Source organism: Paramisgurnus dabryanus, chromosome 3, assembly GCF_030506205.2.
Source record: "Paramisgurnus dabryanus chromosome 3, PD_genome_1.1, whole genome shotgun sequence".
In the NCBI taxonomy this organism is placed as follows: Eukaryota; Metazoa; Chordata; class Actinopteri; order Cypriniformes; family Cobitidae; genus Paramisgurnus; species Paramisgurnus dabryanus.
The window spans coordinates 45649542-45675903 of record NC_133339.1 but is presented as its reverse complement, the minus strand read 5'-3'; the positions used below and the strand labels follow the sequence as shown (position 1 = coordinate 45675903).

The following is a 26362-nucleotide window of genomic DNA, read 5'->3' as shown; positions in this document are numbered from 1 at the left end:
ACATTTGTGAAAATATAACCTTGATATCTGTAATATTGACTGATTAAGGCGATGTCAAAGATTGAAGTCAATGTGAAATCAATAAATGAATTTGAGGTACTCCATGGGATCAACATACTGGTAATACCATTCAATCTCAATGTAGAAACTAATCCCACTTATATTATGGAAGTTGATTTATCCTTTCAATGATTTTATGATTTTCATTGTATTCCTCAAGTTTTTATTAAACAATGATTAAAACAGAGTGCTATGACAACTGTGAAACACACACACCTAGTCACTGTAGTGCACTTGGCAGTTCACATATTTAGTCCTATTTAACCATCTGTCTGTGGGTGGCTTGATGGTCTGCTTTTAAGATGTGCACTACAGGACATTGGCGTCCTGTATGAAGGTCTATACATACACAGTTAAACTACTACATACCACAGTATATGCCCTCAGCCATCCGGTTTATGAGTATAAAAACACTACACCAAGCATTGTTTTACTACCAAAAAGCATTTACTGTTTTTCAGTTTAATAAAATAATGCAATGCGCTGCCGCTACCTTTAAAAAGTTTCCTTCTGTTACATTGAAATAGCACACTTAAGTTTTACTGCTGTAAAATGTAAATCCTACCCAGAGGGCTACGTCTTTGGCTTTTTTTAGTTTTAACACACTGCAGAATGGCACAGAATAATGCTTATTGATGCATGATGGGATGCACCTGTGGAGTTCTCACATAGAAAGGCAAACAACTTTTCAACCTTGATCTTGAGTAAACACCTTTAACACGCAGGTTCACACCTCCAGCAATTACACAGATCTTTTCACGAGCATCATTTGAAACAACACACATGATGAACTGATCAAAGTTCAAAGACTTTTTGTGGCCCAGAAGTCGTCCGAGAAAGAGCCTGTTGTGTTATTCTCATGTATTTCTTTTTTATGTAGCTCAGATGGTTGTAACCGCTGTGGCTTTTGTGTGTTTACTGCAGCCGTGATAATTATTAGCACATTACTCAGTCAGGAGGAAAAAGGTCAGACTCCGGAACAGTTGGGCTCCCCGTGGTGGCTCAAGTTTGTTTACCGTCTCCCACTCTTCAATCTCATGTCATCAGCATTACCAAATTACCCAAAATGCCTTTTGGCATTGTAGCCTCAGTCTCTGGTTCTTCACAACAGGTGCTCAGCAATTTCCCAGTAACCTGGAGAAAGCCTTTTCTGACTAGTAACTTCTTAGTGACCTCTAATAACGTCTGATCAATCACAAAGTGGTTTAAACTACTATATCCAAGTTTCATAATAACCTTCAATATAATAATAATAAATACTTCAAATTAAAAACAACACTTATAAATCTTTTTATGTAGCAAGTTTCACCTTTAGAATGTTGTTATGACAAAATTATTAAGATTATTAAAATGATTATGTTTTCATAACCACCACATGACTCTTCTCATAGTTTCCTTTTAAATATCCTGCTTAGAGGTCTGTAAAGACACTGGGGTTGTTTTTCAATCGTGCACAGATGACTGCGCTTACATAAGATATCTCTGGGGAATCTCCTGGCAATGTAGTGCTTTTGTGTTGGGTTAAGCAGTCAGATAGTTATGACACTTTTGGCTGTCACATTTACACAGGTATATCGGTGACTGGCAAATTCATCAATGTACTTTTATATTTAAATCTTTTTGAAAAAGCAGGTTGGGAGAAACATAATTTGGAGTTTTTATTGCTGTTGTTTTAATAATATTGAATCTTCAATATATATTTTTAGCTTTTTAATGATACTTGATATATTTTTTATTTAAAAGTGAACAATCACTTCATCCAAGCAATTGTTATTGCCAGGCATACAAAAATGTTTATTGTAAGAGCAAACACTGGGTAAAATGGTGTTAACTAATAAGAAACATCACACAAAAATTTAATCCACACTGAAAACCCTAAAAAGTTGACTGAACTAATTTGATTGAGTAAACTCATTTCCTCAATTCAATTAAGTAATGGGTCTCCCAAAAAATGTAAATTATACAGTCCTGTGCAAAAGTCTTATGCAGGGTTCACACCAGACGCAGTAGAAGCGGCAAGCGTGAGTGATTTACATGTTAGGTCAATGCAAAGACACGATTAGGCATCCTGCGGCGCGGATGTGTTTCGCGCAAATTGAGCGTTGCCGCGGGGAACATGCGAGTTGAAATTTTTTTGCGCCAAGTTAACCAATCAGGATACTGCTGTAGTAGTGACGCGATTACAGGAAGCTAGCGGAGTCTCATCGGAGTCGCAGAAGCCCCTCCCATGTCGCGAATTTCCGCGTGAATGTCTCGAATGACTAGAATTTCTCGCTCGAATGAAGCAAGTAAACTCAAATGTTCAAGCGTCCAACTATCGCCTCAACCGCAGCTGGTGTGAATGCACCATTAGGCCACCACCACCAGAATTGTTGTTTTAAAAGTTTTAATGTCCATCCATATTTATTTTTCAATCTATTTTATTAAGATAAAAATAAAAAATATATAATTTTCAGGACTAAATGTCGTCTTTAGGCATCGTCGGTGTTTAGTTTGACCTCTTTTTTTTTAGGTTTAAGGGATCCTGCAGTTTCCTGCTATTGCTTAAGTGGAAGGGGAGTTTACCCTAAAAACTTGACACATCAGTTTACATTTTTATACAGTTTTTAATACTTCAGTGTTTCCTCTAGGATTTTTTCAGGGGGCGCCCATGATGATTATAAATGTACATAATTTTTTTAATGTAGAATATAGGCTACAGTAAACTAACATGTATTTTTTTATCATTTTCATGCTGTCATTTACTTTTCCTTATATTTATAGCATATTGCTTTTCTATGTTTGATCTAAACTGTATTTTCTTAAAAAATACGTTTTATAGCTTCATACGGATCTTTCATTGTAGTTTTAATGTAGTGTGCAAGTTCGTGCTCGTGTTTAGCGTTACAGAGCTGTTGCAAAGTCACGCACAGTCCTGTTTGATAATCCGCACCGCTGTGATTGACAGAACACCTGACCCGACATCAGCAGCAATTTATTCCAGCATTTCACACCCGGCCTGTTTGACATAAAGAGCCCGACCCGGTCACACCGCAAATCGCGCAGCTATAAACGTTTAACGTTCTTCAGACAGATCTTAAACACAAATAAGCACAGGGCCATTTAAAAACTGCTACCTATCGAAATCGAGTCGAATTTTGGTCTTGGATGTTAGGGCGCACTCACATTATCCAAACCAAACCAAACCATGCCCCAGCGCGATTGTCACCCCTCCCTACTCCCCCAGATGCACGCACTCACACTGTTACTTCTAATCGATCCGAGTCCGGGCGCGCTTTCGTCATTAAGATGCGATTGTTTTGAAAAAAGCAGGAAGTAAAGCGCTCTCTTAACACTGTAACCCACCGTAATGATAAGTCTGTGTTTTTTATTCTGAGTCATTTGGTGCACGATTACAGACAGCCCTCTCACATGTCATCATATTGCTTAGTTGATCTGTCACGTGTGCAGCTCGGACATTCACGTTACCCCGCTGCTCGCAGCAAAAGGTTTTTACGGAGGCAGATGAACGTTAGTGGTCGCGCAACTGACGTCTTCACCTTTTGAATCGCGCTCAGGCGCGATTGTGCTCACACCACAGCCTTCCGCGCCTGAGCCCAAGTGAACCGCGCTCCGGCCCACCTCTGCAACCCGGCCGCGGCGTGATTAAACAATCCGCGCCCGGGCACGGAACAGAGCGATCACACTAGTCAAACAAACCAGGCTTGGGGGTCAAACGCGCCCGAGCGCGGTTTGGATAGTGTGAGTGCGCCCTTAGACCTGCAGTTTAGCCTACTCTTGCTTATTGAGTCCCGACCTGCACCTACAACGCAAATGACACGTTAATATTATTACACCCGTTACATCAAATATTATGCGGTTCACCCGCGGGTACCCTGATCCCGCTGTCTGAAAACAGATGAAACCGTCTCACCGTCTGCCTCAAGTTTTTATTACCAACGTCCGTCTCTTCCACGGGAATAATGTAAGTTTCCTTCCAAACAGATTCGACTATTAATGTCTTGCAGTCGCATATAAGTAGTATTCAGTGTTTAGCCTTTTGTTTTTGGACAAACATCTTATCATTTAATATGAAACTTTGTGAGGGTTGATCTAAAGCACAGAAGATTGACTGACAGCCGAGCGGTCAGCAGCGCGCTGCGCTTATAGCCTATACTGAATAACTAATGTCCAGATAAGTTGATAATATGAGTACAGTGATTCCAAATGAATGTCCAAAAAACTTGTAATATGTTAAATCGAAAGTTTAATCATGTCTTTTCTCACAGCCCAGCGCTGCGTCCGTATATATGCGCATGTGAAAAGCATACGCGTGATGACCTTGCAACTTAAATTACCCTTAATTTATTGCCATACAGATAAAAGTAAAATAACATTCGAAACTAAAAATTGTTTTTTTTTATTTGTGTAAACTCACAATAAGGAGAAAACCTTGTGCTTATTTAAAATCATTAAAAACATGACGTGTTTTCTGCTGCTTTGGTTTAACAGCGCGTCACAAAAAAAGAACAGCAACTCAAATACTTTTTTAGTTGTCAATCTGATAATTATAACATATTTCGTGTAGGCTTATTTATTTTATTATTATTTCTCAAAACAGAGACGTAGCCTAATCATCATCTGTTGATTTAAATCTATTTGTGCATGAAACTAAACCCATGGGGGAAAGATGATATTTTAGGAGATTTATTTATTGTAAATGAGTGAACAACGCGAATCCAGAAAGGAATTTATTTCTTTAAAACAGCCAGTCTGGCAGGGCGGACATTTCGGTAGCTTTATTTATTTTGCGAGCTGCCGCCGTGGTTTTTGTCTAGAAGGGATACAGAAAATGCCGAAAAGTTTAGAATTAGATTTGGAGGTAGGATTTTTAGGATGAAAACAGCGGCTCTGGCTAAATGAGATACAAATACATCCTAGAATCCTGTGAAATTTTGTGTTTAGGTTTGGGTGAAGGATTAGGATAAAACAATGCTCATCCGGCGAGATTTCGGTTGCTGTATCCCTTCTATCCACAACCGCAGGCGTGGCAGGGATGTTTTAGGCGTTGCGGCCCGCCACGGTTGAATGTATATAGCGGAAACACTGTACTACATACAAATTTCCTGTATTTTCTAGATGTATTATGTTAAAGAAACTGAGAAACAATTATATAATCACTATAACATTGCAAAAACAACAAATCTAGTTCTGGCATGGTGGCCTAATGCTGCGTTTACACCACCCGTGTTTCAGGCGTCAAAATCGCGTCTACCATGCCTAGTTTGCCGCTTGAACAGTTTGAATGCAAACTCTTCATGCGTGTAGAGCAAAGTAGATGCACGGAAAAAGCAAGCATTTGACGCGCGTCAGAGGCAAAATCCGCTTCTTGTGGGAGGGGCAAGTGCTATGTAGTTGTCTATTTGCAAGATGACTGATGTTGATTTTGCATTTATCAAGAGAGTTACCAGTTTGTATTTGGTAACCTTACTATGGGGGAAAATAAACGGCGGGGGTCGATAAACATCACGTGACTCAAAAGTGAAATGTGTATTACAACTTACCAGGTTGCCCAGTGTCCTCACTGACACTCTTCCAAGCGAGGTCCTTTTTATTCCTGTCTCCTCTATAGAAATAAGAACTTGTGTCGTATAGCTCCGGGTGACTGCTTACTAACAATATCAAGCATTGGGTGAATGAGTGACTCCGGGCGGGGCTGCCACCACAGCCGCAAGCAGGCTCCTGATTGGTTAACGCGGCGCGAAATTACGCCAAAGTTCACATTTTTCAACTCGGGAATTAGCCGCAAATTTGCGGCTAAATTTGAAGACGCGTCTTCACATTGACTTAACATTGAAATCACTTGCGCTTTACGTCTCTACCGCGGTTGGTGGTGTAAACGCAGCATAAGACTTTTGCACAGTACTGTATATATATATATATATATATATATAATAAAAAAGATAAATATATATATTAATTAATTTGTGGAAGTAAACCGCTATTAATGATTTGCATGGGCATGTTTGTGCTCATCAACATTGATGATTAGTGCTGGCAGATATCTGGGCGCAAGAGTGACAGAGTGTAAACATAACTTCTGTTCATTTTCTGCTTACCTCCACAATCATTGATGGACCGTGGTTCGGACCAAAATATTATAATGTGAACAGAGACCAGAGACTGTGGTTCGGACCAGGCAATCGAACATAATGTGAAACCACCCTTTATAATGACAGTTGTACACATTTATTTTGATTTATACTGACAGACCTAATAATAACCTTTATAAAGAAAGCAGCAGTGTTTGTTGTGAAAGCAGATGTGTGGGAATCTGGGTTTGGTGCCTTTGTCAGTTTCAGAGACTTCAGAAAACTGAGAGTGGTTTCCTCTGATTGTTTTTCATGGATGTGTGCCTATCACATTTCCTCTGACTGTAAGCACTGATCTAGGTACAGTGTTTTTCTCACACCATTCAATAGTAACAACAAGTACAACTGATTCTGTGCCTGTTCTTATTATGTAGACGTTTAGAATCTAGACATAGGAAATACTTTAGGTTTTGTGCTGTATGAATACGTCATTTCCAGTAAGGTCAGAACAGCTTTTTTTTTTGAATACTCATATCTTAAGAACTTGTATGATGTGTTTGTATGCTAACCTTACATTCTCCCAGTTGCACTTATTATAATAAATTTTTCATAGCTGCCCCTAAATTAATTGATTGCCTTTTGCTTTTATTTTTGAACCAGCAAATTATTGGCAATGTGAAACCAAGCAACCATTTAGAGGTCATGTTACACTTTATCATAAACAAACGTCATTGTCTGTTGGCTGTGGCCTAAATTAGAAGATCATTAGCATGTACAGTAAACACTATAGATGAAGGTATCCAGGGCAGTTTGTGTGTGTGTGTGTCCTCTGTCTGAGATGAAAATCTGGTTATTCTATTATGATATTGGGTCCCCATCATAGGGGCGGACAGGTCAGTGGTTATATGTGGTTGGAAAAGAGCAGGTAACAGCGAAAGAGACAGGAGACGTTGTGCCTGGTATTGGACGCATATCCTGGGGTTGGAAATATTTTGTATTTGAAAAATGGATTGGATAAAGGCAGAAAACCTTTGTCAGCAGCACCAGGTGAAACACTTTGACTGTTGCCATCATAAGCTTAATTTAATGTGACTTTTTTCCCCTCATTATAAAAAAAGTGTATTTTTTCTTATTTTGTTGTTGTAAATGTCCCAATTGGGACAGAGATTGTGCTTTTTTAAACGTTCATGTTATATATTTTGTTTGCATTCGTGAGTTATTAAAAATGTAACTGCTTAACTAGGTTTGTAATTATAAAGTAATTGCATCAAAATCGTAATTGCATCAAAGAAAAGTTTGATGTATCCGCAACTATCGCATCGCAGGCAGAGAGAATCAATACTTTATCATATCACAATGAACAAATTTACACCCCTAATATCAAGCGTGGTTAGTGATGCTACTAAAAAAAACCATCATCTTAGGACCAAAACTAAAATGATCTTACTACAACGTGTTCTCCTAAATAGGAGTTAAAGTTCGTAGCTAACAGTTTTCTCCTAAAAACGTTTCACAAAGCTTCTGAGAGCAACTAATACTAAGTTAAGGGTAGAAATCTTAATCTAGTAGAAAGGGTGGGGTTGACCTTGTTCTATGGATGATGTCATCAAGATTACTAACTATGGCCACAGAGATTGGTTTATAGGGGATGGCCTTTATAGTGATTTAATCATAGATATTGTAGAAGTAGTAACATGATGGCATATTCAAATAAATTTAATAAAGATTGTAAAATGTAGGCCAAGTATTTATACTTAAACAAATAAATGTTCACCAAACCGCCTCTTAATGTCTGCATTTCATAAACATTTATGGGATATCACTACACTTTTAAAAGGTGCTACAGAAGGTTCTTCACTGTGATGCCATAAAATAACCATTTTGGTTCTCCAAAGAACCATTCAGTGCAAGGTTATTTAAAAAAAATGTCTTTCTCGTCTTTTATAGTGAAAAACAAAACATTTTTACACTAGAAACAACCTTTTGTGAAACATAATGGTTCTTTAGATGTTAAAGGAACCATACAGCCATAAATGGTTCATTTATGTCATTGTAGCACCGTTATTTTTAAGAACAAATAAGCAGACTGTCAATTAACATAATCAAAGATGATAGTAAGACATGCAAACATAAAAGACACCCATACTGGATACAAGAACAACTTGTTAAACTTTTACATGAAAAAAGGCAACAACCATTTTAGTATTGTTTGTGATTTGGTCTTTGGTGACTTGGGGGTCCTTTGACTACACCTAACTTTTCACAAATTTAAGAGCTAGTGTTAGCATTAAAACACTTTGTAAGCAAAAATGTAGGAGTCCTTAACCTCCCAGACTAAAATGCATGTTTGAGCTGCCTTCATTTAAAAACACCTTGTACTGACATATTTTAACATATATCAGTTCCATTGTTTTGTTTCAAGATGCACACCAGTATCTTTTTTGTTAGGTTTTTTTGTAAAAACTACTTCAAGTCCTAATATAACTAAGGCCTAGTCCTGGATTAATGTAAACCCTGCCTGATAAACCGTTCCAAGATGTTTTGTGCATCTGGGCCCATTTACATGTACTGTAATGCATTTCCTAGGAACAGACTGCAAACTGACCAACTGCAAACACCCTTAGAAATACAACAGCACATCAACATTTGTGCTATAGACACAGTGGTGTTATATATAGAGGCATACATAGAAAAAAAAGAGAGACAATTACTGAACTTTGAGGTTCCTCTGTAGTTAGCTGATTTAGATATCCATTAGGATGTCCTAAACCTGCCGACTAATGTACAATTCCTGTGATGGTTGGTACAGAAAAGATCGACTGGAGGATGTAGTAAATAACTGGGTCAAAGATGTCATGTCCCACTGCTATGCTAAGGCAGTGGTGGTGGTATTACTTTACATGAAATCTGTATATGATAAAGTAAAGAGATTAGAGATGGTGATGGATTCACCATCAGACATTTGTCTCTGGGCATTCCAGAGTTCAGTCAAATACACCATTTAAATTAAAGTCAGATTTTGAATAATCAAAGACCGCAGCCACACAGCTCATAGTTCATCCCCTCTGGCAAATGCTTTCAGAGCATACAGTCACGCACTTGATATTAAAGCACAGAAGATGAAAGTGTTACTGTGCAGACTGGGCTAGTAGTGGCAGTAGGCAGAATTATACAAATAAAACAAAAACGTCTCTAATGCTGCGTACACACCAAATGCGAAGCATCACATTCCTCGCTCTACATTACGCGCGTGATTTAACTTTGTTTTATGCAATTTTTTTGTCTGAATATTTTCAACTTGCGCAAAGACACGTTTGAGGGGAATTCGCATTGCCCGGCGAGCTTGCGTCTATTCGTGTCTTTGCATTGACTTTGTATGTAATATATTCACACAAATTGTTGAAACTTACCAGATTGTCCAACCTTCTAACTCACTTTCTTCCAAACAAGATACTTTTTATTCCTGTTTCTATAAAAGTACGAAGATGTGTCATACAGCTCCGGGTGTTCACATACAGCGACAATGATTTCGTCCTCCATTGTTTTTTCTTATTTCTGCCTCAGCTCGCTACTTTGTAATCACGTCACTACTAGGGCAAGCTCCTGATTGGTTAACGCGGCACGAATATCTGCCGATGTTCAGATTTTTCAACTTGCGTGTAAAACGCCCGAAACTTTCCATTCGTACCACCTTATTTACGCGAATCGCGGCGCAGGATGTTTATAACATCTTTGCATTGACTTAACATGTAAATCACTTAACGCTTCATTCGCGTCTGGTGTGAACTCTCATATGTAAACTCATTTTCTGTAGCCAATCATCTCTCTGGTAACATTACTGAAATTTGATTATATACCATAAAATACACCAGCTGCTTTACTATAGAGGAACACTACAGGTTGACTGACCAATAAACACATGCTGTTTGTTTTTGTTTCGCGTCATCTGTGGTCATTCAGTCAATACAAAGCTGGCCATGTTTGACAGAGAGCTTAATTATTTGCAGGCCATTTGGTCTCATATGGGTGAACTTTGTACCTGGCAGAGGTTGCAATGAATGAGTAAAGCGTTCCATCTTTAATATCTGTGAAAGCTGAAGCATATTCTTTGGTAAATCATCTGTAAAACACTTTTAAGTAACACAATAGTTTCCTGTTGTCCATTTAGGCATAAATTGTTGCAAATGACTTTGGTAAGTAGCTCATTTGCCTAAAAGTGTTTTTCACAACAAGGTGCAAAAAATGTAAATTTAAAATAATTTGCGAACAGTTTACACAGAAATTCATCCAACCAGTGTGTCCTTCATGAGGACCTTTTGTGTTTGTTTGGTATGGGATGAGAATAGCTGTGGTCCATGAGTCATTTACTGAATTGCCGTTGTTTACTCAGGATTTGGCCACATGTATGTACATGTGTGGAGCTGGAGCTATATGGGCTGTGGTAGTATTGTTATATCAGTTTAATGAAGACAGTCAAAGTCTGTTGTCTCCATAGAGAAAGTAAGTTAAATTCAAGAGTAAATTGTTAAACAACTTACATTCTCTGATTATCTTTATCAGCTGAATGGAGATAAGAACTTCTTCATGACAGATACAAGCCACAATGTGTTTAGTTTTCTCAAATCCAGATATGGAATAGGATGTTATAAATGTCCCCAAATGTTTATAGTTCACTCAAAAAAAATGGTGCTATATAGCACCAAAAGTGGTTCTTTGCTCGTAATCATAGAAGAACCGTTTTTGGTGCCATATAGCAGTGGTTCCCAACCTTTTTTGCCCTAAGTACCCCCACAGCCCTATCAGTAAGGCTCAAGTACCCCTTTATCAAAACTAAACCTAAGTTGTGTTTTAAAGACAAATAATTAGTAATATTTATTAATTTTAAACATTAAAGTAAAAAGCACTGACTGATGAAGCATTATTTCAACAAACCACTATCATTTCGTTCAGTGTTTGCATTTTATTAGCTCATTTGCATTTTAAAAGACACACCCAAAAACGGCACATTTTGCTCAGCCCTACAAAATGGCAATTTTGACATGCTATAATTAATTATCTGTAGGGTGTTTTGAGATAAAACTTCACATATGGACTCTGGGAACGCCAAAGACTTATTTTACAAATTAAAAAATTTCATCATATGACCCCTTTAAGGGCCAGATTTACTAACAGCTTGCGCAAACCATAATTTTGGCGTTAAATAACGACTGAACTTACTAAAGACACGCAGTAGATATTTAGCTCTGAAAAGGTGTTATTTTTGCGACCTTGTTGCATTTGCATTTGTGAAAGTTTTCCTTTTAGAAGCAACATTAATGCGAGAAGAGTATTACATTTTGCTAGAGGAACATACTTTAAAAAAATATATATAGTTTGCCAAGCCATGCTATGTTTAATTTGCTGGAGAAAAGAGGAGGAGAAGTCACGAGACGTCGTCAAATCAGGTATTTCAAAACTTCTTTTACCGTTCATCTTTCGTCTTACTTTCACTTAGCTGGAATTTCACACTCCGCAATCCGCATTTTCATTGCGATGTCCTGCCGAGGTCTCTTATTTGCGACCCTGTACTAATTTGCGCTGCTTTAATAGATTGCAATGGTCATTATAAAAATGTGCTTATGTCATTATTGTGCCTGTGTATTTTATTTGCGCCTTTGTAGTAAATCACACGCAAATTATCCACTCCGGCGCTTGGAATTGAGCTCTCACAACCTTTTTAGTAAATGCCCTACTAAAATCCCAATTTAAGTTACTGATAATTAAAGTGTGCAAATAAGTTAAATTATTCAGTTCAAATATAAAGAGAAACAAAATTTATTAAGAAATTCTCTATGAATACAAAATACATCATACGTGACAATATATGTTAGCCAAAAACAATGCAAAAGTTTTTTTGCATAATTTGAAAATGTAATGGCAGCGGGAATGAATATTATAGCATTATTTGAACATTATTTATAGTTAATAAACTTTGTGTCTTTAGAAACTATTCAGGTTCATTGAAAATAGTCAGATCTTTCTTGAGTTGGACATCGCTATTGCGTTTTGGATCATGCAGCGCATTTACTCTTGACGGCTAATTATATTAATGATAAGATTAAAATAACAAAGTTGTCCTTTTTACAATGCTTTCCTCACAAAAATAAATCTTACGTAAATGACTGGACAAACAAAAGACATTTTTATTAAAAGTAAATGAGATCAAAGCAAAATGTAAATCTTTTCGAGTACCCCCTGGAAACTCTTCACGTACCCCCGGTTGGGAATCACTGCCTTATAGCACCGGTGAAGCACCTGTGTAGAACCACATAGTGCCATGTAGAACCATATTTGGTGCTATAGTGGTGCTATATGGCCCCCAAATGGTTCTACACAGGTGCTTCACCGGTGCTATATGGCACTAAAAACTGTTCTTCTATGATTACGAGCAAAGAACCACTTTTGGTGCTATATAGCACCGTTTGTTTTTAGAGTGTTGTTTTAAAGTGTTTTATAAATGAAATTTACATTTAGTCATTTAGCAGATGCTTTTATCCAAAGCAGATTAAGAAATGAGAAAACATTTATGTGCCTTACGAACCAAGAGCCAACGATAAGCACAGTAGCCTTGTTCCAGTCAATACCGACTCTGAGTACCAATTTCTTATTGTCATGATCGGATATGTAAGCTCTTTGATGACTGTAACTGTTAACCTTTTTTTAGATAAAATAATACCACAGATTTTGCCTTTATTATATTATTTAATTAGATATATTATTGATTTATTAGAGAATCAAATAAATAAGCACAACAAATATTCATTCTTCTAAGGGCAATTTAACATTATTGACAAATGAATTAGGTTACTGTAACTTTAAGACTAGAAAGAGATCTTTGCTCTGTATATGCTGTCTCGTGCTGAATGACAGGCTGTGTCTTTCTCTCTGCACTGAATGGCAGTGTTGTGGTTGGATAGTGCAGATTAAGGGGCGGTATTATTATAATAAGAGCTCCTTATGACATCATAAGGAGATCCAAATTTCAACGACCTATGTTTTCATGTGCTGTTTTCACATTTTTTAGGTTTATAGAAGCACTGTGGATCCAATCATAGCATTTAAACATGGAAAAGTCAGATTTTCATACCATGGCCCCTTTAAACTGTCAAAATTTTAAAGTGCACCTATTTCATCACTAAAAACAATGTTATGTTAATTAGGGCTGGAACGACGCGTCGACGAAGTCGATTTCGTCGATTATGTAATTACGTCGATTTGCCGGAAATGCGTCGATGCGTCGCACTGTTTACATTTTGAAATGAAGGCGGCTTCAGCTCCGACCGGGTGATTCAAGTGTTATACCAAACAGACAGAACGCGATCAAAAGTGTGGGAATACTTTAAGCAGAGACCAAATAAAACACATACTGTGTAAAACTGAAATGGCATACCACAGCAGCGCAACACCTGTGTATGATCATCTTAAAAGAAAACAACCTGGGGCTCTCCGACCTCAAAATGACGAGACGTCAGCGTAAGAATTTGAACTATTACAGTAAGTTTTTATACAACAATAGAATCAATACATATTGTGCTTAATACAGCTGCGTTTACATCTTCGTTTAATACGAGCTGCGAGACGCCTGACAGACGCGACATTGCATCGCTTTTGGGCAGTATGTTGAAACAGTAAATAAAGAGCAGGACATGTTTTTATATTAAGAAGTTTTGAAATAATAAGTTACTGTCACATTGAGAACTGATAGGCATGTGCCCGCGTGCACTGAAAGCCAGCTGGCAGTCTGGAGTTCCCAATGAACGTCTTTTTTGCGAATATGTGCGCAGATATTACAGAAGCTCGTCTTGTAAGGTATTCCTGACATGCGTTTATTTAAAGTAACAGCAGCGTAAACGCTGTTTATAAAATATTAGAAGATCATACTAACTGAACTTGTTTTTTACCCGGAACTTAAGAAAAGTTAAATGTTAAAGTTAAATGAGAATGCAGTACTACTAATAGTAATAATATTAACAGTAATAATATAACCATTACATTTTATATAAGGGTTAATGAATCACAATGAACTTATTTTTACTTCAGTCTGAACTAATGCTGAGTAAATGCATGTACTAATAATAAACTAATGTTTAAAATATTAATATATGCCTATTTTATTGTTTAAGGTGAATAATGCCTCTTTTAAAGTGGCACTGCCACTTTATTTTTCATGTTGAAAATTTTGGTTTGTGTGTTTGTTTAATTAAGAAAATGCTTAAATAAAATGTTGGCGTTAATGGCAGATGTTACATTTATTATTTGTTGGGGAATTATATGTATAAAAAAATAATTAGACTATTCGATTAATCGAAAAAATAATCGATAGATTAATCGGTTGAAAAAATAGTCGATAGTTGCAGCTCTAATGTTAATACAATGTGTTTGCGTGGTTTATGGTTAAAAAACAAATTATTTTCCACACACCTGACCATACATTTTTGTAGCTCCAGATATCCTGCCTTCCCCAAACGGACGGATTTTGTACAAAACTCATCGATTTGAAAAGCCCTGTCTCCCTGATTGGCCAGCTAATCTGAACGTTGTGATTGGCCTGAATATGGAAGTGTGACGCTCGTTACCATGTTTTAAAGTTTCGCTCACAATGCAATGCTTACAGGAGTTAACTTACAGGCTGTGAGTCCAAGTGGGAGGTATTATGATAATGTCGGTCTTGTCTACATCACCAATCCCAGGAAGTAAATTGTTGCCTACAATCTGTGTGTTTGTTGTTGTCCAAGAAAAGAGATTTACGTTGGAGACGATAACTCACAGCACCTTTTGCATATCATTAACATGTACTAATACACACTTACACACCAAAGGAAATGTAAAATCTGAAAATAGGAGCTCTTTAAAATGCATGCAAATAACAAACTTTTGGCATGAAGATGCAATGTTCGTGATAGAATTGCATGTTGTATATTCTGTTTGATGGGGATGTGAAGAAGTCTCACACTGCATGTTAGGACTCTGTTAGGAAACAGATCTTTGTAAAGGTAGAGAGCGACATCCAAATTTACAGGTTGCACATGAGCAACAGGTAAAAAGAAAATTCGTTCAAAAATCGCATTTTTTCATTGGTCTCTCAGTAGTGTAGAAGTCACATAGTAGTGTTGGGTTGGCAGAACTGATCTCAGGTCAATGCTGGGGTTGTGTACACAGGATGTTCAGTCAAAGCCAATGCGTAGTTCCTCTCATTTTCATATCAATGGTTGCTCCTCTTGAGAAGGACTGGCTTTTGTGATGGCAGCACATTCTTCAGATTCCATCCTCTCCTCCACACAAGATGGACAACACATCCTCTGTTGCATCAGTGATGCCGTGGCCAAGCACACAAATAGAGGACCAATACAGTTAAGATTGAATGATTGTTTTATTTCTGAGCTTTTCTAATCATGACTTTTCATTCAGTGTATCTTATCTCGCTCAATACAAGCAATGATGAAATGGGTTGTATACATTAGGCTTTTAAAAGATAAGCCGAAGTCATTTAAATTTGACTAAGATAAGAAATGTCTAAGATTTCAGAGCCTGTGTAAGATATAGGTCCAGGTTTACTAACAGCTTGCGCCCGCGCAAACCACCATTTTGTCGTTAAATAACGCTGTCTGGATTTATTAAAGACATGCAGTGGATAATTAGCTCTGAAAAGCTGTGGTCTAGTTATTTTTTTTCATATTGCATATGCATTTCTATGAGTTTCCCTTTCAGATGAAAAACTTATGGGAGGAGATTATTTAAATGATTCACACAATGCGATTTACTAATGTTTGCACATGTGATGTTACTGGTATGTGCCCCATTATTTAACACAGAAAAAAGCATGTCTTAAATCATTCTGTGCTTGAAATGGCTGCAATTGTTGCTCATAGGAGAGGCATCACATAGATCAGAGAGCGCATGGTACAAGGCAGAGGATTTTTTAACACATAACAGTTTATTTGGAAGGGCAAAGGGAAATATTTTTTACAAACATATATGTTTGCCAAGCCATGTTTTTTATTTGTTCTGGAGGTAATAAAAAAGGAGTCACTAGGAGAAGTCACATAATAGGAGGTGTTTCAAAACTTCTTGTAAACCTTCATTTTTTGTCCTTCGATTTCACACCCCGAATTTTTTAGCTGCGATGTCCATGGTGCTGAACTCAAGTGCATCAGGTGTTAGTAGATCACATGCACATGAGGAGCATCAGCTTTGCTTATTTGTGAATAATTTGCGCTTCTATTAGTAGATTGCATTGGTCATTATGGAAATCATTATTTTACAATTTATTTGTGTAATTTCATAAAAATCTCACTCGCTTTCTCACTCATTCTCTCTATCTCTCTCTCTCTCTGTGCTCATGCAGCAGCAGTTTCTCACACAAGGTCTTTCTAGGCGCACACAATCGGCTGCGACGCCAAATTATGAAAGCTTCTCTCGCACAGAATGCTTATAGTTGTAAAGTTTTCTGAACTTTAAGCAAGCTAAGATAAAACTCGCATTTATATCAGTGACACGTGCGCTGCTGGAGCGCTGTAGTTTGAAGCCCCATTTGCACCATAGTTCAAACATCTTTGATCAAAAAGACGAGAAAGAGACGTAATGGTTAAGGTCTCATAGAAAGTAATGGGGTAAATGTTTATATTCCAAAAACAACGTAAACTGAAAAACATGTATATCGTGAAAAATACCGCCACCATGAAATAAAATGACTCATTTCGTGAAATGGATTTTTTGTTATACCTCCCACCCCCAGTGGATATGGTTTATTTCATATATTTTATCTTTTGGGAAAATTTTCCAAAAAATAGATGACTTTTATTGCATTCATACTGTAGGAATATTTCTCTTTAGAAATAAATATCCCCTTCTTTAATGCAAATAGCAAGTTTATGGATGTATACTGAAACAAAATCCTGTTAAACTGAAGGATATGCTTGTCAGTTTTATTGGGTCTTTACACATTCAGGCATTCCTCTAAGATTCACACACACACACCACTGTCGAGTATTTGATTGATCTAAGTGCTCAGAATGATCAGATCTTTTTCTTTTGTGATTCATTTTTAGATTGGAGATTTAAGCAGGAAGGTGACTAAATTAAGCAGAAGTAATTTATGTTACACCCTCCACTATATGATTTAGATGAAGTAGCGTCTCTATTCAGTGACGGCATCGTGACGGTCCGCATGTGTCGAGCTGTGGTTCTGGGTGGGTGTGGGTGGAGTTCAGCATTGTTTCTGACAGTGGGAAGCAGGTGTGGTCTGCAGGAAGTTCAGCTCTTCCTGCGCTCCAGCCGAAAGGAGGGGAAACACTGGGAGCAACGGGTGGAGTTTGACTGAAGTACATACAGCACACATTATATTCTGGGATGTTAGAAGAGACTTTATTCACCTCAACACATGCGCTGTGTTTTTCTTTCAGAACTAAAATGATATAATTTTCATTCCAGTGTGGTTTGATCGGTTTGGTATGCGGTGGGTGGAGAACGGGAATATGCCAATAATATATTACTGCTCCCATGCTTTGGGCTAAAAAAACCTAACAAAAATTTCTTTAAATTGTCATTATGTTTTGGTAAATGAATAAAGAGTTTTTACATTGCAAAATATTTTTATAACTTCTTCACACATTAAAGTAATGAGAATTAAGGGGGGAAATGTCATGAAAATACTTAAATGAAATTGTTCTGCTATTTAACATCATAAGACTCGAGCTTTGGTTTGTCTCTTTTCAGATTTCTTCCAGCTATTTGGGGTTAGGAAAACCCAATAAATATAATAACCAAATATTTTTCTTTGAACATAAAGCAGTGTAATTGTCCACGTTTCCAGTTACACAGAATTAAGTATTATGGTGCAAACAACAAAAAAATTTAATGTCCATGTATGTGGACATCCAGGTCTTAGGAGTTTAAATATTAGAATATTAGAGTGATTGTAAATAATAAAATAAATACTTTTTTTTAAATATAAAATATTAGTTTCGATAAAATGGTTTTAAATTAAACTCAAATGTATTTCTTTGCCGATTTTCACAATTTTGCATTATTGCAAATACACTCACCTAAAGGATTATTAGGAACACCTGTTCAATTTATATTAATGCAATTATCTAATCAACCAATCACATGGCAGTTGTTTCAATGCATTTAGGGGTGTGGTCCTGGTCAAGACAATCTCCTGAACTCCAAACTGAATGTCAGAATGTGAAAGAAAGGTGATTTAAGCCATTTTGAGCGTGGCATGGTTGTAGGTACCAGACGGGCCGGTCTGAATATTTCACAATCTGCTCAGTTACTGGGATTTTCACACACAACCATTTCTAGGGTTTACAAAGAATGGTGTGAAAAGGGAAAAACATCCAGTATGCTGTAGTCCTGTGGGCGAAAATGCCTTGTTGATGCTAGAGGTCAGAGGAGAATGAGCTGACTGATTCAAGCTGATAGAAGAGCAACTTTGACTGAAATAACCACTCGTTACAACCGAGGTATGCAGCAAAGCATTTGTGAAGCCACAACACGCACAATCTTGAGGCGGATGGGCTACAACAGCACAATTTGCACAAGCTCACCAAAATTGCACATTTGAAGACTGGAAAAATGTTGCCTGGTCTGATGAGTCGTGATTTCTGTTGCAACATTCAGATGGTAGAGTCAGAATTTGGTGTAAACAGAATGAGAACATGGATCCATCAAGCCTTGTTACCACTGTGCAGGCTGGTGGTGGTGTAATGGTGAGGGGGATGTTTTTTTGGCACACTTTAGGCCCCTTAGTGCCAATTGGGCATTGTTTAAATGCCATGGCCTACCTGAGCATTGTTTCTGACCATGTCAAAACCCTTTATGACCACCATGTACCCATCCTCTGATGGCTACTTCCAGCAGGATAATGCACCATGCGTCATGCTCACAAAGCTCAAATCATTTCAAATTGGTTTCTTAAACATGACAATGAGTTCACTGTACTAAAATGGCCCCCAAAGTCACCAGATCTCAACCCAATAGAGCATCTTTGGGATGTGGTGGAACAGGAGCTTCGTGCCCTGGATGTGCATCCCACAAATCTCCATCAACTGCAAGATGCTATCCTATCAATATGGGCCAACATTTCTAAAGAATGCTTTCAGCACCTTGTTAAATTAATGTCACGTGGAATTAAGGCAGTTCTGAAGGCGAAAGGGGGTCAAACACAGTATTAGTATAGTGTTCCTAATAATCCTTTAGGTGAGTGTATATTTGTATATAAATATTTGTGTATAATCATCATATTTTTTTACATAATACTGGTCAACAAACAGTAATTCAGACCACTTAAGCATAACGATCTGTTGAACGTGAGAATCATTGTTTTCCACTTACCAGACTGAAATCATGCTCGACAATAATAAGGGGTGTGTAATGGCAAAATTCCTACTGCATTGAATTTTGTATGTTTTAAGTTGTTTTCCTGTTCTAAATATAATCCACAGTGCCTGACACACAAATAATAGTTCAAATCACCTTCTAATGATCTATAAAAAGACCCAACATGTGCTCGCTAAACGTAGCGGATGGGTGTTATTTTCCTGGATGACAATACAGTGTACCGTGTGCCGCCTGTGAACAGTGAGGGGCGTGTCATAATCAGATGACCTCATCCTGTGAACCGTTCACTTCCATCACATTGAGGACAAAGAGAAAACATCCTTCTGTCTGGACCTCTGTCCACCATCAGTGTCTTCCCATTACTCTCTCTCTGTCTGTCTCTCTGAAAGTCTGTTAGCAGTGAGACAGGACTTTACTGTATTAGAAACTGTTGAAGGGCACAGACATTCAGGTTCCTGACTTCCTGCATTTCAGCAATGAGTTCTTAAGATTTATTGTGTGATGTTGTGTCGTGTCTGTCTTACAGGACTGTAAACATCAGCTCAGGCCGAGGCTCTGTGTTATTAAGAAAGGCCCCAATGGCTTCGGCTTCAACTTGCACAGTGATAAATCCAGACCGGGCCAGTACATCAGAGCTATAGATGAGGACTCGCCAGCAGAGATGTCCGGTCTCAGGCCCAAAGATCTGATAATACAGGTACAAACATGTCATTGAATCAATATTAACACCTTAAAAATATGTTTATTTATAAGCCAATGATTTACTCTGTCCAATATTTAAAACAACTCATCTCAATTCTCCAGCGGCTCTTTGTTGTAAACGGATTCAACAGCGCTCTTTGGTCACATTGTTGATTACGGTACTGTTGATCATCTGTCCATCATCGTATAAAGCCCTCCCTGACAATTTGTTTGGGCCGACAGTTTTTGTTCGAGCATAGTAGCGCCACAACGGAGCGACTCCAGACCGAATTTCACCCAGTCTACAATGTTGTGGGCGGGGCTATATTCGGCTGGTACCCAGGTTAACTGTAAGTTTCTTTGGATAGAAAAATCTGCCAAATGCATAAATGTAAAAGAGATGGGGCCAAATAATCGGTTTCAGCATAGCTATTTCTGTTATTTTTGTTGTGATAATATATTTGACACATTCCCTTAAATCTTTATTCTTTGGAAATCTAAAATGGACGGATTGGACATAAAATCTCAAACACAAATGCTTTTTCTATGCCATTTAACATGCACAAGATTTTGCTATTAATGCTAAAAGTGCAAGCACCTACCTTTGACTGAATTAGTAGTTTTGCTGCTTATTATCTGTCACATTGGAAGTAGTTTACTGTAAATCATTCTGAACTTTATAAATCACCAAAATATGTGATGTTGAAATAGACATGATGAATTTGTACTTTTCCAAGTATAACACAAGTATGCAGAGACTTGGAATCACTGTTCTTAGAAGGGAAAGATTTGGGCATTGTGTTTTTTAGCCCATCCTGTTATCCAGAGGAGTGGAGGCTCATGGGACAGAAACCACACACATCAGTCCTGAACATTACAGAGAACAGATCAGTTCAACAGGAAGATATTAACAAACTGACCATTCAGTGTATTACATAAGAATTTGGTTGTGATTTACTGTAGTTACTATATTGTATGGTGGAAGAGCACTTTGTTTGCAGCCCGAGGTTGAAGTGCTGCAAACTAAAGGGGATTGCACACCGGCCGTGCAGCTCAGCGCCGCGCCGTTCTAAAAAAATCGAACACATTTGCTGCGTCCGAAACCGCCTACTACATACTATATAGTACGCGAAAAGCAGTAGGCGAGGCGAGTAGTATGTCCGAATACATAGTATTCGAAAAACAGTATGCGAAAAGTACCCGGATGACCTACTACTTCCGGTTAGATTTTGCAGTGTGCATACGATGGACGCTTCACTATCCCATGATGCCCCGGACGAGGAGTTATCCAACGAAGAAGAAGAGGCACGCGGCTGTTTTCGCGCTGAAATGACATGACGTGATGACGACGTATGTCACGTGATGTAGCAACATGGCGAATGTAGTACGTCCGAATCTCATTCATACTACCCGGATTCATACTATACAGTACCTACTGTTTTAACGCCAAGTAAGTAGGTACTTCATCTTTTTCAGTACCTACTATACAGTATGCGGTTTCGGACGCAGCCATTGTTTTCTATGAGTATACGCACACCGGCGCCGCCAGGTGGCGCCTGTCCGCGCCGCCTAGCTGTGACTCAGGAAGTTGCTCAAATCCCTGTCGCGCCACACAGCGCCACTCACATAGTTTAAGATTAAATAACATCATATGTGTCCCAAATCATTAACAATTAACATTGGCTGCTAACGTATATTTTGCCTTTTTGAAGTAGATGCTACCGCGCTATTTAATGTGCACTTCCGGTTTACAATACCTCCGAGTTTTCCTAGACGCGACTCGACGTGGCGCTGAGCTGCAAGGCCGGTGTGCGATCCCCTTAAGTGTTCTTCCGCCATACAATATAGTTAAAAAATTTTATCCGCTTAAAAAATCACCACGTTTTATTTTGTGCCACTATACTTACTTGTGTAACTACTCATGTAACAGTCTTTAAATAGGGAAAACATGGAAGTGTTTGGTAGCTTCTATTAGGGCTGGACCAGAAAATTCGAATATTCGAATATTCGTTCCGTGGGTTGACATTCGATTTTCAGTTTTGAGATTCGAATATATATATATATAAATATTTTTCAGCGTTAATGCAGAGCTTTTGCCAAGCAGGAAGTGCGCTTCACGCTCCCGCTCTGTAGGTGGCGCAGAGAGACCAACATCCATAGCCAACAGCCATCAAACAGCACCAGTGGAAGAGATCGCCTCGAACGGAAAGCGCGCTTCCTGCTTTGGCATTCACGCTAATAGTGTTGTAAATAACGTTCAGTTTCTTGCAAAAACTGATTGATTTGCTTCACAAGACGTCAATATGTCACACAGAGTTATGGGGGATTACTGTTGTATTGGATATATATGCTTTAGCTCTTAAAGTGTGCGGATCGGTTGACTTGCATGACGGAGCACTGGGGTTTCTGCAAAATATCTTCTTTATTGTTCTGCTGATGAAAAAAACATATTGATGGTGTAAGTGTTATAAATAAACTTGATTTTGAAAGTATGCTACCGTTTTATTACAGTTTGTTGAACTTCGTTCATTTATTTTCGTTGTTTATTTAAATAGCCTACCCTACGTTGTCAGTAATTACTGTGCTGCTAATTTCTGATACGGGAATGTTTATTTGTTAGAAAAATGTTAGGCTACCTTATTAAAAGTATTGCTCTTGTGTTTTGTTTCACTAATGCTTTTCTCGCAGGACGCGTGAGAGGCACGCCGCTTCCAGCTTGCGCTGTTCTGTAGTATTTTTAAAGTTTATTTCTTAAAGTTTATTCTAAACGTGTCACGTGTCCATATTGCACGAAAAAAAGGCACTACACTCCCTTGAGTCCGCAGCAACACATCCGCCACATAATAAAACTGTAGATAGACACACACACACACACACACACACAGATTCCTGCCTTTATTAAAGAGAAAAATATGTTCAGCCCCTCCTTCCGAAGCTTCGAATATTCGATTTTATTTCTACTAGAGCTTCGAAGCTCAAAAAATGGTATTCGGAACAGCCCTAGCTTCTATCTTCATCCCTGTTTGGATCCTAAAGAATGAATGGGGCTAGGCTAAATGCTAACACATGCACAGCGTGCTTTACAAAAATTAAGTGCACGCATTGAATAAGGATAGGTATGTATTAATTTATCTAAGTTGAGGTAAGAACATAGTAAAATATTGAAAAATGGTGGTGTTTTCCTTTAAGAAAAAAAATAACTTAAGAACTTGACAGCTTTTTTTTAAGAACTTTCTTTATTAATTTTACTATGTCTTGTGAAAACGGCCCCTGGATAGTAGACTTAATTTATGTTTCTTATATTTCAAAGCTGCTGATTTACAGTGTAGGTCATCTGTATCTATAAAGTTAAAGTTGAATTTCCAATAAAAATGTTTTGAAAAATCAGCCAGCATGTGTCTAACATTCATAGGAACTCTTTCAAAACTGGGCAAGTGACAATACTTTTTATTGGCTCGAACGTCTCTCACTTGCCCCTGGCCACCGGGCAGTCCTTTATATTGAGCCCTGATATAAAATGATGTAATTTCTGATTATGGGGGGTCTCATCTCCTGGCTGTTTTTGTGTAATTCTTGCTGCATTTGAATTTGGTTGCTCCATCCGGAGTGAGAGCCACAGAAAGGGCAGCAGTAGGGGAAGGAAATAGAGATGGAGGGGCATTTGTTGTCCCAGCAGGGCTTCTTTTGCTCTTTGTGTTCAACAGGCAGCTATTGTTTCTTCTGCTGAGTGCACATTGTCTCTTTCCTCTCTGGAACTGAACTGCATTAACAGACACACCCTCAATCCACATATAGACTAAAAAAATCTGTTCTCAGAGCACATCACATCAACCCTAAAATTGTAATCTTGTCATCATTTATTTACCGTCATGTCCTTCTAAAACCATATGGCGTTTCTTGTTTCTGTATACACAAAATGACGTTAAACCAAATATCTGAGCTAAGTTAGTCTGTGTGAGTTGCAATATTTTTCTTCATTACAAGAGTTTTCTGAATCATATGATAGATTTGTGTGTTAGTTAGTTGTGACATTAGTTAGATCCTGTTAGATTTGCCCTTGACATTCCTAAGCATTTATCTAAGACAGACCTATTCCATGGTATCTATTGTGTGCGCAGCCGCATGAAAGTTTGAGAATAAAACACACAGGATATCCTTTCACTGGACATCAGGATATAAGACTGATAATATTGAAAAATGATTCTTGGCTTTGATAACACTCTCTGCTAAAACAATGAAGATGTCAATAATGCTTCTACTAAAAATACATTTAAAGTTAAAGTAGCGCTGGGCGATTTGGCAAAAAATTAAATCTAGATTTGATTTTTGATATTTTTTTCCTAGTCAAATCAAAACGTAACAACAGCAATGCTGCAGTAACATCTAAGGTTTAATCCATTTTACTAAAGGATAGTTATCAACATGATATAAAATGGTATAATTCACTTTTTTAAAATATCTATGCAGAAATTAGGCATTGTTTAGAAATGTAATGGTAGCCTAGATCTGAAAACTAGAATGTTCAGGCATTTTTTTTGTATTTGATTGTAGTTTAATGATGCACTGGGATTAATGGCATCAGTTTTAAGAAGGTTGCGGTCATGGGAGTGTTGCCCTTGCTGCTTTTTTGTCCACCAATCAAGTGACTTGTCATAAAGGAGTAAAAAATGAACAAATAAATAAATATGTAAACTATTGCCCCCCCCCCCCCCCGATACTGTTGTACTATTGTTTCCATTGAAATGAATGAGATCGCGTGTAGTTCGCGCGAATGGCGCAAATTGAGCATATGGCGAGATACACGCGGTACACGCGAATGGTGCTTTTTGTGGATTTTTCGTTTGACGCGAATTGAAAAATTTGCGCCACATTAACCAATCAGGAGCCTGCTTGCTGCTGAGGCGGCAGTCCCACCCGGGGTCATACATTCAGCATACTTCGCTCTTGACGCGCGAATGCATTTAAACTGTTCAAGCGGCAAACTAGGCGCGATAGACGCGATTTTGACGCCTGAAACGCGGTTGGTGTAAACGCAGCATAACAGCATGACGATACGACTATCTCAAAATGTTGCATATCGCACAACACTAGCAAAGAGATGCAAGAATAATGTACGGTATGTGTATTTTTATCCATAAACCATGTAAACAAATTGCATTACACCAAATACACCAAATAACGTTGTTTTTTGCAACATAAAAGGGGTTCTTTCACAAAAAACATTCTCTGTGTGTAATGTTCATTCCTCCATAAAACCTCTTACATCCAATAAGTTTGGAAATTATTTACCAAGTCCTTGTCTGTCTTGCATGCGCACATTCAATTCAATTTTATTTATATTGCGCTTTTTTTTTAATTGCACATGCATCGACACAGCTTCCAAAACATCCTCATTGCCGCATTTGACATAATACACATCATTAATGATGTGAATCATTGTTTACAAACTCAGGATAGATGAAGAAAAGTAATGGTTCCATCATTGCATATAAAGTTTAAAACAAACAACAAGAAAACAAAGAACATTATGGAGAAGAAAATTCTTCTTCGCTTTCTGTTCTTAAGTTAGTTTTGTTTATGTGTATCTGCAGGTGAATGGCGTTTCAGTGGAGGGGAAGCAGCATTCTGAGGTGGTGGCTGCTATCAAAGCCGGTGGAGAAGAAACATCTCTGCTGGTCGTAGATCCTGATACAGATGCTTTCTTTAAGAAATGTAAAGTGACGCCCAATGCAGAGCACATCACAGGTACAAAACCCTATTTGAGATCATGTATAAAGTAAAATGAGGTCAATACTTCTGTTGCAGACTCATTTTCTGTTGCGTGTCTTGCCTGACTATGGTCTGGTGTTAGGTTTCCTATCAGAAGACAAATATGTTGACCATCTTTTATTGTCGCCCTATGCAACAAATCTCAGGGTACCAGCTGCAGCTATGGAAACTTATGTGCCTGTTATGTGCCTGTTTGACACAACAGGATTAGTCATGAGTGAGTGGAGACTCATTGCTTACACAATTTATTTCCTGAACAAGCATTTGGCATCAGCACTAGTGAAAATGTAGCCAATATCAGATTTGATCAGAACTAAATAGGGTTAAATTGAACTAGTAATGATTGACCAGATTAATTTTGTGTTGCTGTCAGTGAAGATTATTTTATGCTTATGACA

General features: G+C 37.9%; 1 protein-coding gene across 1 annotated transcript in view; it reads left to right on the top strand.

The window, feature by feature from the left end:
- The window catches only part of nherf1b (NHERF family PDZ scaffold protein 1b), a 50804-nt gene that overhangs the window by 2968 nt on the left and 21474 nt on the right, over positions 1–26362 (top strand). Inside the window, exons 2-3 of the mRNA XM_065263076.2 lie at positions 20041–20211; positions 25787–25940. Coding sequence (XP_065119148.1) covers positions 20041–20211; positions 25787–25940 — 325 coding nt within the window. The remainder of the gene's footprint in view (positions 1–20040; positions 20212–25786; positions 25941–26362) is intronic.